At 41.7% G+C, this 13,993-nt stretch overlaps 1 protein-coding gene across 1 annotated transcript in view; it reads left to right on the top strand.

The window, feature by feature from the left end:
- The window catches only part of LOC309496471 (uncharacterized protein), a 197,505-nt gene that overhangs the window by 67,652 nt on the left and 115,860 nt on the right, over positions 1–13,993 (top strand). The window contains exons 25-35 of the mRNA XM_082166460.1: positions 7–90; positions 279–593; positions 699–886; positions 4,641–4,700; positions 6,522–6,677; positions 6,773–6,959; positions 7,085–7,143; positions 7,913–7,997; positions 12,770–13,078; positions 13,204–13,515; positions 13,634–13,948. Coding sequence (XP_082022586.1) covers positions 7–90; positions 279–593; positions 699–886; positions 4,641–4,700; positions 6,522–6,677; positions 6,773–6,959; positions 7,085–7,143; positions 7,913–7,997; positions 12,770–13,078; positions 13,204–13,515; positions 13,634–13,948 — 2,070 coding nt within the window. The remainder of the gene's footprint in view (positions 1–6; positions 91–278; positions 594–698; positions 887–4,640; positions 4,701–6,521; positions 6,678–6,772; positions 6,960–7,084; positions 7,144–7,912; positions 7,998–12,769; positions 13,079–13,203; positions 13,516–13,633; positions 13,949–13,993) is intronic.

Below are 13,993 nucleotides of genomic sequence, written 5' to 3'. Positions count from 1 at the left end.
TTATAGAACAGGAGAGTCATGAGTCCCCTCATTTGTCTTGCTCCACATCTCCACATCAGAGACAGTGTACGGCTCCTACTGTAGTGAACAGTAAGTTCATTTGATGTACAAAAACATAAAAATCATAACAGCAATATGTGATGTACAGTATGTATGTGATTTTGCTGTGGGTATGCCAACAGGATTTAATATCACACCACACACATACCCCACTGTATGTGTCGCTGTTCTGACAGAACTCTGTTGGCCAATAATGTATTCACTTGTCTGTGATTTAGATCATGTTCCTCTCAGACTGAGTGGAGGTTTGGGCCGGTGCTCTGGGAGGCTGGAGGTGTATCATAACGCTGTGTGGGGTTCAGTCTGTGCTGATCTGTGGGACATCAGCGATGCTCAGGTGGTCTGCAGGCAGCTGGGTTGTGGAGCAGCACTGAGGGCTGATGGGAATTCAGTCTTTGGTGCTGGTGAAGGTGTTGTGTGGCTGAACAGAGTCGAGTGCAGAGGGAATGAGATTCACCTGTGGGACTGTCCTCTCTCCCTGAAGAACCACACTGACTGCTCCCACAAAGAGCACGCTGGACTCACCTGTGCAGGTCACTGTAAAACACTGAGCAATATTATTCATTTTTAAATATTTTTAGTGCTAATATTATTTGTGTATTTCATGATTTTTAATGTGTTTGTGTCTGTTTTGCCAGATCTGTCAGAGTCCACTACTCCTGCCACAACAACATCAGCTTCAACTCCAGTTTCTCAGACAGTGCGTTCAACATCAGTCACTCCTCCACAAACTCCTCCAGTGTCTCTCTCTGTGCTTGTGGTTGTACTGGGAGTTTTGCTCTTACTGCTCTTAGTGCCACTGCTTATACTGATTCAGCAGAACAGAGTGATGAGGAGAGGTAGGAGAGATCCAGAGACTGTCATATTGTGTCTTATTCAGTGTGTGATCAGTCATGTGTTGTGAACTGACAGCAGGTTTGTCTGTCTACACTCACAGCTCTCTCTAAGAGGAGACACAGGACGACGACTGAGGCCGTTTATGAGGAGCTTCATCACAGACCCACTAATAGACAGATTTTTTTCACTCAGAGGGGTGAGTAAATGTGTGTGTCTGATTTGTGGAGCTCAAAAAGTGTAATCACTTTATTTATTGGCAGGGCCACATTAATGCATGGGCTTACCTGGGCCCAGGGTGGGGGAGGGCCCAAGTAATGCTGGAAAAATATATATAATTGAACATTTAAATTTTACATTTATTTACCCATTTTAAAAAGTTTTGACTATGCTGTTATAGTTTTGTTATTGATGCTTTGCTTTGAGTGTGTGTGACTAGAAGATGCGGGCTTGTGGAGTTGTGCATTGAACTCTTCCATGCTATGCTACCATTATCTCCTCAGCATCCTCAGAGTAGAGAGTTGACAACACGGTCAGAGACATTAGCGGGGAGGAGATAACACAACAAATCTACGTTTTTTCTTTAAACTATTTCACTGAGCAGCAAAATTAACACAGCCCATGTACCGAATGTGACAAAAAAAATCTGCTTTGGCGAGCAAATAAAACAAACATACTCAGGTTTTTCTTGCTCCAGAACTCAATGAAGCAACACATACATTATGTGAAATGAGTCCTCGTAGGATTAAACCCCCAAAACTAAAATTCATGATTTGATGCCAGTTTAAACGGAGACTTGATCATCTTGAGAGAATTATGTCCTTTGTTATTTTTCTCAATTATACAAGAAAAAACAGGGGACACATGGGCTCATAGGGATACATAATAGCTTAAAACTATATATTTAAATAGCAGATTTAATATTCAGCAGAGTTAGATACATTTGCTTTGTGATGTATGGTGTGATGACTTTGTTTTGTTGTGGAAAAATCATGCAAGAAGATAAAAGACTGACAGTAAAATTAATCCGTCTCTGTTTTGCTGAATAATTCATGGTAAAAAAAAAAAAAAAAAAAAAGCCAAAACAATTAAAAAAAATCACGTGTATAAAAGTTTAAAAGAATGTATACATATTCATAAACATGTAGACAATTTTGAATATAGAAATATGAAATTATGGAAAAATAGAAATGATATTTTTAAACCGGCATATAAAACTAAAACCGCCAGTAGGGGGCAGCATTGAATCCTTTATAAATCGATTAGTTCAAAACGGCTTATTTATTCATGAACGAAGCAAGTGACTAACTTTATGTATGGGTCATTGAATCAATCGCTCAACCGATTCTTTCGAAACGTGAATTCTTTCAGGAACAAAACACCACTTTGTGTTGCTCGGAAATGCACAATGGTTCTGCTGTGGCTTTGTTTGGAACTATGTTCATTTGCGAGCAAAACTGTATAACCGCTGTATAAAGTCAATATCACATTTGTAATCATGCTGATATTTGATAAAACAGCATTTTTGCTGATGTGATATTGCGTAACAAAAAAAAAAATAAAAAACAAGAAAACTCATTCATGGGCATATTTTGCACCCATATCTTGACTTTTGAGGGCATTTTTATCCATTTTTATCCATTTTTGCTCCAATCCACTGTTCATTTCGAGGTAAAAATGATCCACACTCATGGGTCTATATACAGATAATATTATGCATTTTTGAGGAATGTATGGGTGTGCATGCAGTGTGGGGCTCCTGAGAGTTAAAGCTTCAGGGCCTCTGATTGTGTTAATGCGGCCCTGTGCATATGGTCAGTTGAGTAAATAATTTGTGGATCCATTTGTGGGAGTTTTGTGTGTTATCTAAAATGATACTGTTATGAAGTTTGTTAAGAACTGGTAAAATAATAATCACTGTGGGGCATCGATGAGAATGCACAAAACTCCTTTTAGTTGCTTTTATTTGATGGCTCAACATGTGGCTCAAGGTGTGTGGTTACTATAAAAGAATAACAACACTGCCATCAGTTACAAGTATGACAAACATCAAACATTAACACATTGATGCATATAACAAACAGGTTTCACCAGGTTTAAAAGAGTTAAACAACAGATCTAAATCCTCAAGTGACCGATTGCAAACAATGTACTACATCAACATTTATATACATACAACAAACAATATTATTCATGGTTAAGGTAAAAAAGTACCCACCAAACAATCTGTTCCCATAATCATCATACATAACAACAATATAAATATATATGAAATACAAACTATCAACTTACACACAGTCCACGTATCAAAAACCCAGTCAAGGCCATCACTGCCCTTAGGCCTCAACCACCATTCAAATGGCTTCCACCAAGTCCATGTGCTCAAAGAGGAAGTGTGGTGACATATTTAAAGGAAGTGAGGTGACAGATATATAACAGTCAGTGTTAACTCTGCATTATTAAATAAAATTCAGTTCTGAATAACAAAAACTATTACGAAAATCTATTGACATTTTCGTCAATGAATAAATATTAGACAAAAATGTTACAGAGGGACAATATGGGAAGAGATCCAGTCAGAACTGATGTCGTGTGGTAGATGCGCACATTTGAATTGTAACGTGCTGATCCGGCGGGACATAAGTTGGAAACGGCATACACTTAAACATCTCATAAAACGTTCAAATATTTGAACTTTTTAGAGAAAGAGCAGGCCAGACATATGGATAAATCTAAAAGAGCGTGATGACCACTGATCTATATAAATGACTGGATTTCTCATTGCATTCTAAACTCACAGCAAGCAGTGAATAGATCAGTGGTGACAATGCGAAAGTGAGCTCAGTTCAGTCCGGTTTTCTATGCGTACACCGAAAGTGCCTCTCAGACACAGCGCACGAGTATTGAGAATTGTGCTTTCTTTCGCGCCTTTTTGCGCTTGAGCGGTCAAATACACACAAAATTATGTTAAAATGTCCGTTTTGAGTATTCACGTACACACTGTCGGGTATGTCTTAAGTGAACGTAAAAAGTTTGAAAAGAATACCGGCTGTATATCAGTGTATTGGATTCATGCATTCAGCCTTAAAGTGACAGCAGCCTAATAACCTGCTGCTGCTGTCCATCATTAATGTTAATCAAACAACAAAAGAAAAAGAGAAAATCACTCAGTGCTCTTGACTGAATAACTTTAGCATTAATAATGATTAATCTATATTTATTTTATACAAATAAATATGTCTGCTTGAAAGAATGTATGTTGTATGCAAGTTGTTATAAAGAATGCATCATTAATTAAAAAGAAGACCATGTTCTTGTTTCTTTATGAGAAGTGGTTTTATTTAATTTTAAGACAAATAAAGACATGTTATATGTCACAGCAGTTAAATCTGTGTCTGCATTGCATGTTCAAACCTTAATATCATTTATTTTAACAGATTAATGTTTTCTCCAGGAGTATTATAATGAGTGTGGACATTTAAGAGATGCTTAATTGATGCATTACAATTTTACCAAACCCATTAGATTTTAGTTGATTAAATCTACTGTAGATTTAGTAAACTAAAATCTTTTAATATTTACTCGACTAAAACTAAAAAAATTCAGATGACTAAAATAAAAATTTAATCAAAATTTGCTGTCAAAATTAAGACTGATACAGTGTACAGTTGTGATTCGATGGAAGTGGGGATATTGGGTGATTTACGATTGTGAACGTGTCTGATGAATCTACTTCTCCATAATAGGAAGTGTCCTTTCTGAAGAACAGCATTCTGGGTATGAAGATGCTGATGAGCTTCTTTCAGGTTAGAGGACTCAAACAAAAACACTCACTTAGCAGGTTATCTTAACTAGGTTGAAATTATGTAAACCATCCAGCACGTAATAATTCAGATAAGGATTTATTAAACCTTTTTTTTTTTTTTTTTTTTTAAGCAAATTCTGCAGTAGGAGCTGCACCTGACTACTATAATGACATCACCACCACTGAAGGGCCAAATAAAGGTCAGTGACTTTAACTCATTTCACTAAATTAAAATAACTATTGGACCTCTGAATAGTTAAAGCAGTTTTTGTTTATTTCCTCCTTGCTGTTAACTCATTTAGAAGAGCAGCAAATCACACCTGAGAATTATGATGATATAATCACTGTTGGACTGAGATCTCGTGATACAGGTTTATTTCTTATTATCATTTCTACAGGTTTTAACAATATAGATTTATATGCATTTTAATTATACATATGCACTGTTTCAAAATCCAAAATGTTGCACATTTAATGGGTGGATTTAATTTAATTTGGTCTATTTGTCCATTTTGACTTGCCAGAAAACTATGATGATGTCATCATTGTACGACAATTCTCCAATGATAAAGCAGGTGTGGGGTTCAAATTACTCTCTAAAATTAAAAAAAAATGTGGTTTGTTTGTTTGTCTTCAAATTATTGTGGCAAATAATCGTATGTTTATTATTAAATTACAAATGTAATTAATAATGGACACATTTATATCAGAGGGTGTTCAGGAGGCGTATGACGATGTGAAGAATTTCAGGGAATATATGAGTGACATGTTTGGTAGGTTACTGACACCTTTTTACCTTACACTGAATTTACATTTAATTTTTATAATCGGTTTATAATATCGATATCTGTGATTATAATAGCTCATTTAACTTGATTGGCAATATTGATGTGTTCATTTAATACTTTTTAAAGCATATATTGATCAATTAATTTGCTTTTGTTTTATAATAACAGACTATGACGATGTGGGGGAGGAGCCAGGAAAACAGGGAGGGACTTTATAACTGAAACCACACCCACTGCCTCAAATCCTTTCAAAGCTTTTAAGTTTTCTGCAAAGTTTAAGGGCCCTATGTTATGTTGAAGTGTTTTAGTTATTCAGCAAGAAGTTCAGTCTCACACCAGAGCTCAGAACGATAACCTTTTTTTCTCTTTACTCCGTGTCTCACTCACTCTCACAACGCATGCGCACACAGAACCCCCCGTAACCTTGGAAACCTTGAATGAGAATACAACATTTCCCCCTCCCCATAAAGAACTACAAAAACTGTGTTTCAACTTAAACTATAGTTGAGGAGAAATGGCTAAACACCTATACGTGATAGTCTGTGATAAAGTCCTTCAGATATGCAGGACGAACCCTTGCCCGAACCGGTCGACTCTCCAATGCCGTCGACTGTGGCACATCTTGGCCACCCTGATAAACGTCAAGCCGTGGCTGAAGGTGTTGAGGCCCCAATGCTGGAAGAGATGGTTGCGGGGCCTCCCTGACAGGGGAACCTTGAAACTCCGGGCCTGGCCGTGGCTGTACTGGCTCCAGTGGAGGGACCGGAATGGGCATGTACTGTGGCGCTCTCCCACTAGGCTCCCTCGCCCGTAGGCACCTGGTTGAGTTGAAAGGGGCCGGCACTTTCCGCAGTCTGCTAGCATGCCAGCGCGAGCCATCGCTCAACAAGAAAGTGGCAGACTGTAACTGACGATCCACCTGGAGGGGTTTAGACCAAAACGATGCCATTTTGCTGCTACGGTGGGGTCTGCGGACCCGAACCCAGTCCATCACCGTTATCTTATTCTCCTTGACCTTGTGCCTCTTGTCGAAGCTGTCCTTCATTCGCCTCTGGTTTGAAGTTACCGCTGCTTTGGCTGCTACCCAGGTGCCATTCGCTGCTGCTGACAAGTCTCGTGCTCGGAGTCTGTCCAATGGCAACTCCATCTCCCGGCCGAGCATGAGCAAAGCCGGAGAGGCCTGGGTGGTGGTGTGCTGGCTAGCTCTGTAATGCATCAAAGTTAGGTTGAGTGCTGTTTGGAATGTGTACCCCTGGACAAGATGTGCACGAATGCCATTCTTAAGGCTCTGATTGAACCTTTCGACCCCGCCGTTCGCTTGGGGGTGGTAGAGTGCAGCCCGGATATGCTTAATTCCCTTATTGCAAAGGAAAGTGGAGAAGTCTACAGAGGTAAACTGCGGCCCATTGTCAGTAGTGATGGCACAGGGCATGCCCCAGCGAGCAAACAGGCTATCCAGTATCTGTGTGATGGTCTGTGATGTGACCGTTCCGGCTGGTATTACCTCAGGCCATTTAGAATGGAGATCATACACGACCACCAGAAAGCGTTGATGATGAGGAACTCTATGGTCATGAATTTCCCCACAAATGTCCAGTTGAAGGTGATCCCATGGGCGAGATGGCCATGGAACAGGTTGAAGAGGGGTTGGAGCTGGTAGTCCAGTCTTCCCACTGAGGAGACAAGGTTCACAGTCCCTGACCAGCCCTTCGATGTCGTGGTCAATGCCTGGCCACCAGACCAGATCCCGGCATCTTTGCTTGAGCTTAACGATGCCCAAGTGGCCCTCATGCGCCATTGATAGGACACGTGCACGCAGACTGCCCGGCACCACTGTACAGAGGCCCCTGGAGACGCAAACATCACCCCAGCAGGACAGTTCATTACGTACTTTAGCAAAAGGTTTTAACTCCTCAGGCATCCGTGCTGGCCACCCAGAGCATATATATGTGCGGAGTGTTGTCAGTGTGGGGTCACACTTGGACTCCCTTTGCAGCTCCTCCAGGGAGACGGACGCTTTCAGAGGTGCATGGAGCATCTGGATGAGTTCTGGCTCCATGTCATCACTGCCTGGCGAGGCTGTTGGTGTGGGCGCATCAATGGATCGAGATAGAAGATCAGCGACCACGTTGTCCCTCCCTGGTGTGAATTTGAGTTGGTAATCATACTGCCTTAGGCGCTCACCCCATCTGTGCAGACGTAATGGTTTATGACCTGAGCCGGAGGCTGACAAGAGTGTGATCAGAGCCTGATGGTCGGTGCGGAGGATGAAACGACGACCATAGAGGAAAAGGTGCCATCTTTCAGTTGCCCAGATACACGCGAGTGCTTCACGTTCACCGACAGAATAGCGCTGTTCTGTGGGGGTCAAAGCTCTGGAGGCGAATGCTACTGGTCTTTCCACTCCATCCTGCTCTTGTGACAGCACCGCTCCCAAGGCTTGTGTAGATGCATCACAGGTGACGATAGTCTGACTGTCAGGGTCAAAGTGGGCCAGGACAGGTGGTGTGGTAAGCTGGGACTTCAGTGTCTGTACGGCCTCGGAGCATGCTGCAGTCCAGTCCCATGGCTCCTCTTTTTTTAGTAACTGGCGAAGTGGTGCTGTGGTTCGCGAGTACTGAGGCAGGAAACGAAGGTAGTAGGCCGTCATGCCCAAAAATGAGGCTACCTGGGAGGCAGAGGTGGGCTCTGGGATTTTGTTAATCGCCTCGATATTTGACTGAAGAGGGGCGATACCCCTAGATGTGAGACGGAACCCTACAAAATCTATGGCTGAGGCTGCAAACGTGCATTTCTCTCCGTTCAACGTAAGGTTATGTGCCATGAGAGCACTGACCACCCTACTGAGACGGTTGTTATGGGTCTGGACATCTGATGCATGAACAACTATGTCATCCAGGAAAACTGCAACTCCAGGAATACCAGCAAAGATGGTGGCCATCACCTTTTGAAAGCAGCTGGGGGCGGAGCTTAGGCCAAACGGCATACGAGTATAACGAAATACCCCAGTGTGTGTGACAAAAGCTGTGAGGTCTCTGCTGGAAGGGTGGAGTGGCACCTGCAAGTAACCCTGGCGCAAATCCAGCTTCGTAAAGACCGTCGAACCATAGAAGTGAGTGGTCAGCTCCTCAGCTGTAGGTAATGGGTACTTGTCGGGGATAACAGCCTTATTTACAGCGCGCAGGTCAACACAGACTCGTATTCCACCAGTTTTTTTCCTTGCAATGACCAGGTTAGAAATCCAGGGGGCCGCATTAACTGGCTCAATCACCCCCATGTCCAGCATCATTTGAAGCTCAGCAGTGACTTCCTCCCGCAGAGCTAGAGGAATCCTGCGCAGGGGCTGTATGACTGGCGATACTCCAAGGTCCACCAGAGGCTTGTGGGTGAAAGCTGTAAGGCAACCCAGTCCGTCAAACAGCGCTGGCCATCTCTGTTGCCAGGTGGAGGTGACATGGTGGATATCAGTGCCCTTATCGTCTCGCAGTGTGAACCCCAAGCTTGTAAAAAGATCAAGCCCCAGGAGGTTGGCTCCCTGTTCAGAAATGTAGAATGGGAACGATGGCAGGTGTTTGGAGCCATAGCGTACTGAGACACGGAGAACACCAAGCATAGTAATCCTGGAACTGTTGTAGCCACAGAGAGATGTGCAGGGCTGCTGTAATGGCAGATGGGAGAAGAACTTGTGGTACGTATTGGCATTGAGCAACGATGCAGCTGCACCCGTATCCAGGAGGAGTGGGAGACTCACATCATCCAGCAGCACAGTACATGTCCTAAAAGCTGCCTGGCCAGCTGATACATGTCTAATTTCGGTGTAGTCATTACAGACAGGTGAGAGTGTCCTCTGTGATGCTTGATTAGCAGGAGCCGACCGGCATACCTTAGCAAAGTGATTTTTTTTTAAGCAATTCCTACATGTCTGTCCACGTGCAGGGCAATTTTGGGCTCTTGAATTGTGCGAACTAGACCCGCAGTTGCCACAAAAACTTGAACTGCGCCGGTTTCTCTGCAGCTGTGTAAAATGCACAGGAAAACCCGCATCTTTACTCTCACTTTTTCCTATGGGTAAGGGAGTGTGGCCTTGGTAACTGGCAGGTCGGAGTTGTTGCATAGGGATGTCCGCGGGGGGGCGCGAATCAGCGAGCAGTGTAGAGCATTCGAGAGCTGCCTCCACTTGCAGTGCGATTACAACTGCTTGATTTAGTGTTAGTTCGTCAGATTCTAACAACAGTTTTTCCCGTGTCTTTTCACACAGTATCCCTTCAATAAACTGATCACGAACGATCTCATCTTGAAGTGTCCCATAATTGCACGAGCGCGCCAGGTCTCGCAGATTAGTTACGTAGTCCTGCACGGACTCACCCGATCGCTGAAGCCGTTTGCGTAGCTTGTATCGGCGTAGTATGACTCGTTGCTGGCCCGTGAAGTGGAGAGCGAGCTGAGCGACCGCTTCCTCGTAAGTCTCCGCTTCCCCAAGAGCGCGATATATTCTCTGTCCCTCGGCCCCGAGACAGTGACGAAGCAGGGCAATTTTCCTCCGATCCGAAATTTCAGTATAGTCCATAGCCTCGAGATATACCGTGAAACCATCAATCCAACTCGCCCACGGAATAGGCGGTTCACCAGGAACGGGAAGAAAAGGTGCCGGCGGTGGTAAGCTAAACTCAGCCATCCTCGTCGCCAATGTTATGTTGAAGTGTTTTAGTTATTCAGCAAGAAGTTCAGTCTCACACCAGAGCTCAGAACGATAACCTTTTTTTCTCTTTACTCCGTGTCTCACTCACTCTCACAACGCATGCGCACACAGAACCCCCCGTAACCTTGGAAACCTTGAATGAGAATACAACACCCTATTTTAACAATCTAAGCGCATGGTCTAAAGCACAAGGCGCAAGTTCACTTAAGGCGTGTCTGAATCCACTTTTGCTAGTTTAACGATGGGAAAAATGGTCGGTGCGCGCGGCCTAAAACGGTTGTCACTATTCTTTTAATGAGTAATGGGTGTGTTTTGGGCATAACGTGAAATAAACCAACCAGAGTCTCATCTCCCATTCCCTTTAAAAGTCAATTGTGCTTGTGCCGTGGCGGATTGCTATTTATATGACAGAATTTAGCAAGGTTATACGCAACGAGCAGACCATCTACGGGACAAGCGGGATTCCACTATATCTTTATGTACACAATATTAATCTTTTACATTATAATCCTTTTATTTTTTATATTTGCCATGTTTGTGTGCTGCTCCGCATCCCTTTGTGTGTAATAAGCAGAGTGGACGTGCATTGTGGACCCGCCTATAGGCGCACATTACTAACGCACTCTTTAAATAACAAAAAATATATTGCGCCATTGACTTTAGACTAGGTTTTTGTCGGTCAATGACGCAGTCTATTTCAGTTGCCTCAAAATAGCAATGCACCTGAACACACCTCGTTTTTACGCCCATGGGCGCACAAATGGGCACAAATGCATTTGCTATTTAAACAACGTGGTGCAGGACATGAAAATGATAACTGTGTCAGGCTGAAACTAGCAAAACACACTTGCGTTGCACCTGGCGCTGGATATATGTTTTAACTGCTATCCACCATATGTAACCACATGTAATATTTTGTATTTAAATGTACTAAATCAATTACATGTAATCAGTGTTTGTCAGGATAAAATGCTTAGTTTAAACTTAAAGTTTTTTACAAGACACGTTTTTGTGATCCCATTGCACTGAAACATTTATATGATATAGACATGGCAATTTGAGAGAACAAAAACAAAAAACACACAAAAAAAAAAATCCCAACATTCAATCCATTTGTATATAATTGTTATGATTTCAGATGCTTCACCATTTAACTTCCACTGCTCCAGTCTTTAACATTTCACAGCAACTTATACAAATATAATATTCCTATTGAATGTAGACCCACTGATTGTGGAAATATTATTTTGCTAAAGAACGTTGGAATGTACTTTGGGAAATAAGTTTACAAAAAGCAGCTGTGATCAAGAATCTCTCCCTCAAAAGAGTGTAATGACTCTTTGAACTGAGCAGAAGAGCATGTTGTTCACTTTATGTCCCGCAGAGGGTTTTTTGACAATCAGTCATACCCAGCATGCATACATTTGTTGTATATTTTTGTCCAATTTTATTGTTTTTAATTTATTTTAATGTTTTCTGTTTAGCAATTAAAATCAGGTGGACTTTGTGCATGGATATTATGCTATTATTATTATTGTGAAATTGTGGAATGTTGTAACACATTTTGTTTCAATGTTTTTTGCACACAAAATGCAAAACTTCAATAAAATTCAACGAAATATTGTATACCCTTATTCTAGAATAGTGCTTTGATACTGTATGTCTCTCTGTCTTCTCAGTGTTTGTGGTCAGCAGTTAGTTATCAGTGCTTGTATCTCTTCTCTGCAGGTGTCAGACTCTGGCGCTGTATGTACACTGAAGTGTTTCCCACATTCACTCTCATGACAGCTGGGTGACTTTGTCAGCACTTTATCATGTGTGTGTCTCCTCAGTAAAGTGTCTGTAAGGTGGAGGAGGAGTCCCGTTCATCAACAGAAGCGTTCTCTTGATATATATGGAGATATATTGGCTGATTTGTCGTTGTATCTATTCTTTTGAAGTTTAACTCTGAATGTGATTGGTGGTCGTCAGAAGCCCCTCCCCTCTCTCTACCTTTATCTTTCTCACCAGAGCAGACAAGAGTCTCTTTTTCTCCAGAATTGTAAAGAGAGCTGATGAAAAGTTTGTTCTGAAGTGCCGAGGAAGAGGAAGAGGAAGATGAAGAGCTGTCTGACAATCTTTCTGATGTCCACAGTCGTCACACTCACCAGTGCAGGTATTTTATCCTATTAAAGGGCCAAATAGTTCTTTTCAACATATTAAATGAAAGTAGTTTAATGTTTAACACAAGGATCTCCCTGTGTCCTATCAATAAGTTTTGTAATGTTTAATTTCTCTTAGTTTCATTTATATAGATTATTGTTTATATTCGCTTACTGATATTGATTTATTTTATTTTAAAGAATTTGCTCATGGAAGATATAAATGAGATTTTCACTGATTATTTATTCTTTTTTTGTAATTGCATTAAATGGCCTTGTGGTTTGATGTGTTTTAGTATTATACATGCAGTTTTTATGACTTCATATTGAGTAAAATGCAAAACGATTTTCACACCACAGGACTATTTAAGTGAACTGCAAAAAAGCAGCATAATAAAAAATAAAAAAAGGACTTTCATAGATAAACGACTCTTGTGTACAGGCAACGTGAGGTTGGCTGGTAGTAACCGTCCCTGTGCTGGTAGAGTGGAGGTTCTTCATAGAGGTCAGTGTGGAACAGTGTGTGATGATGGCTGGGATATAAAATCTGCTGGAGTGGTGTGTAGAGAGATGAACTGTGGTAAAGCATTACGTGCAGTTGGTGATGCTCACTTTGGAAAAGGATCAGGTCCAGTATGGATGGATGAAGTGAAATGTACTGGATCAGAGTCAACATTGAAGAACTGTAAATCAAAACAATGGGGTGTAAATAACTGTGGTCATGATGAAGATGCTGGAGTCATTTGCTCAGGTAAGACTGTCCAATCTTCCTACTGTAAATGTTTTGTTACCAAAAGAAACTGAACAGAATTAATTTCCTTATCTTAATTTTGAAAAAGTTATAATGTTGTTTATTTATATAATTTAAACACACAGGTCGCCTCCCCAGACTCATTAATGGATCTCATCTGTGCGCTGGGAGATTAGAGATACTTCAAATTAAGAAGTGGGTTTCAGTGTGTGACGCTGCCTTTGACCAGCAGGATGCAGAGGTTGTGTGTAGAGAGCTGGACTGTGGGGCTCCTGTACAGGTGCTGGGAGAAGATGCTTTTGGCAAAGGAGACGCTCAGATGTGGACACAAGAGATTCAGTGCAGAGGAGATGAATCACACTTTGTGTTCTGTCCTACGTCCAACTATTCAAATACACACTGTTCCCATGACAATGCTGTAGGAGTAATATGCTCTGGTTAAGTCATATTTGACCTCTCTTTACATGTATTGCAAACATGAAGAGATTAAATCTCTTTTCTAAAGAGCAGTAAGTGTCCTTGAACTTTTGTTTTGTTTCAATACATTTTGTGCAGGTTACACTGATCTCAGACTGGTAAACAGCTCAGACTCTTGTTCTGGTCGAGTTGAACTTCAGTACTTCAATAAATGGGGCTCAGTGTGTGATGCATGCTGGGATATGAGAGCTGCCAGTGTCCTCTGTAGACAGCTGAATTGTGGGATTGCTGTGTCTGTTGTGGGATCAGACTGGTTTGGAGAGGGAAGTGGTGAAATCTGGGCTGATGTGTTTGATTGTGATGGGAATGAAATAAAACTCTCAGAATGTTCCATCTCTTCATGGAGTCGAGCTGAATGTTCTCATAGACGAGATGTTGGAGTCGTCTGCTCTGGTGAGAGGATTTTATTGGAAAAATAAAAAATAAATGCATAAAATA

This window comes from Leuciscus leuciscus (genome assembly GCF_965113295.1).
Source record: "Leuciscus leuciscus genome assembly, chromosome: 4".
Lineage (NCBI taxonomy): Eukaryota > Metazoa > Chordata > Actinopteri > Cypriniformes > Leuciscidae > Leuciscus > Leuciscus leuciscus.
The sequence above is the reverse complement of the archived record's forward strand: the minus strand, read 5'-3'. Positions and strand labels throughout refer to the sequence as shown.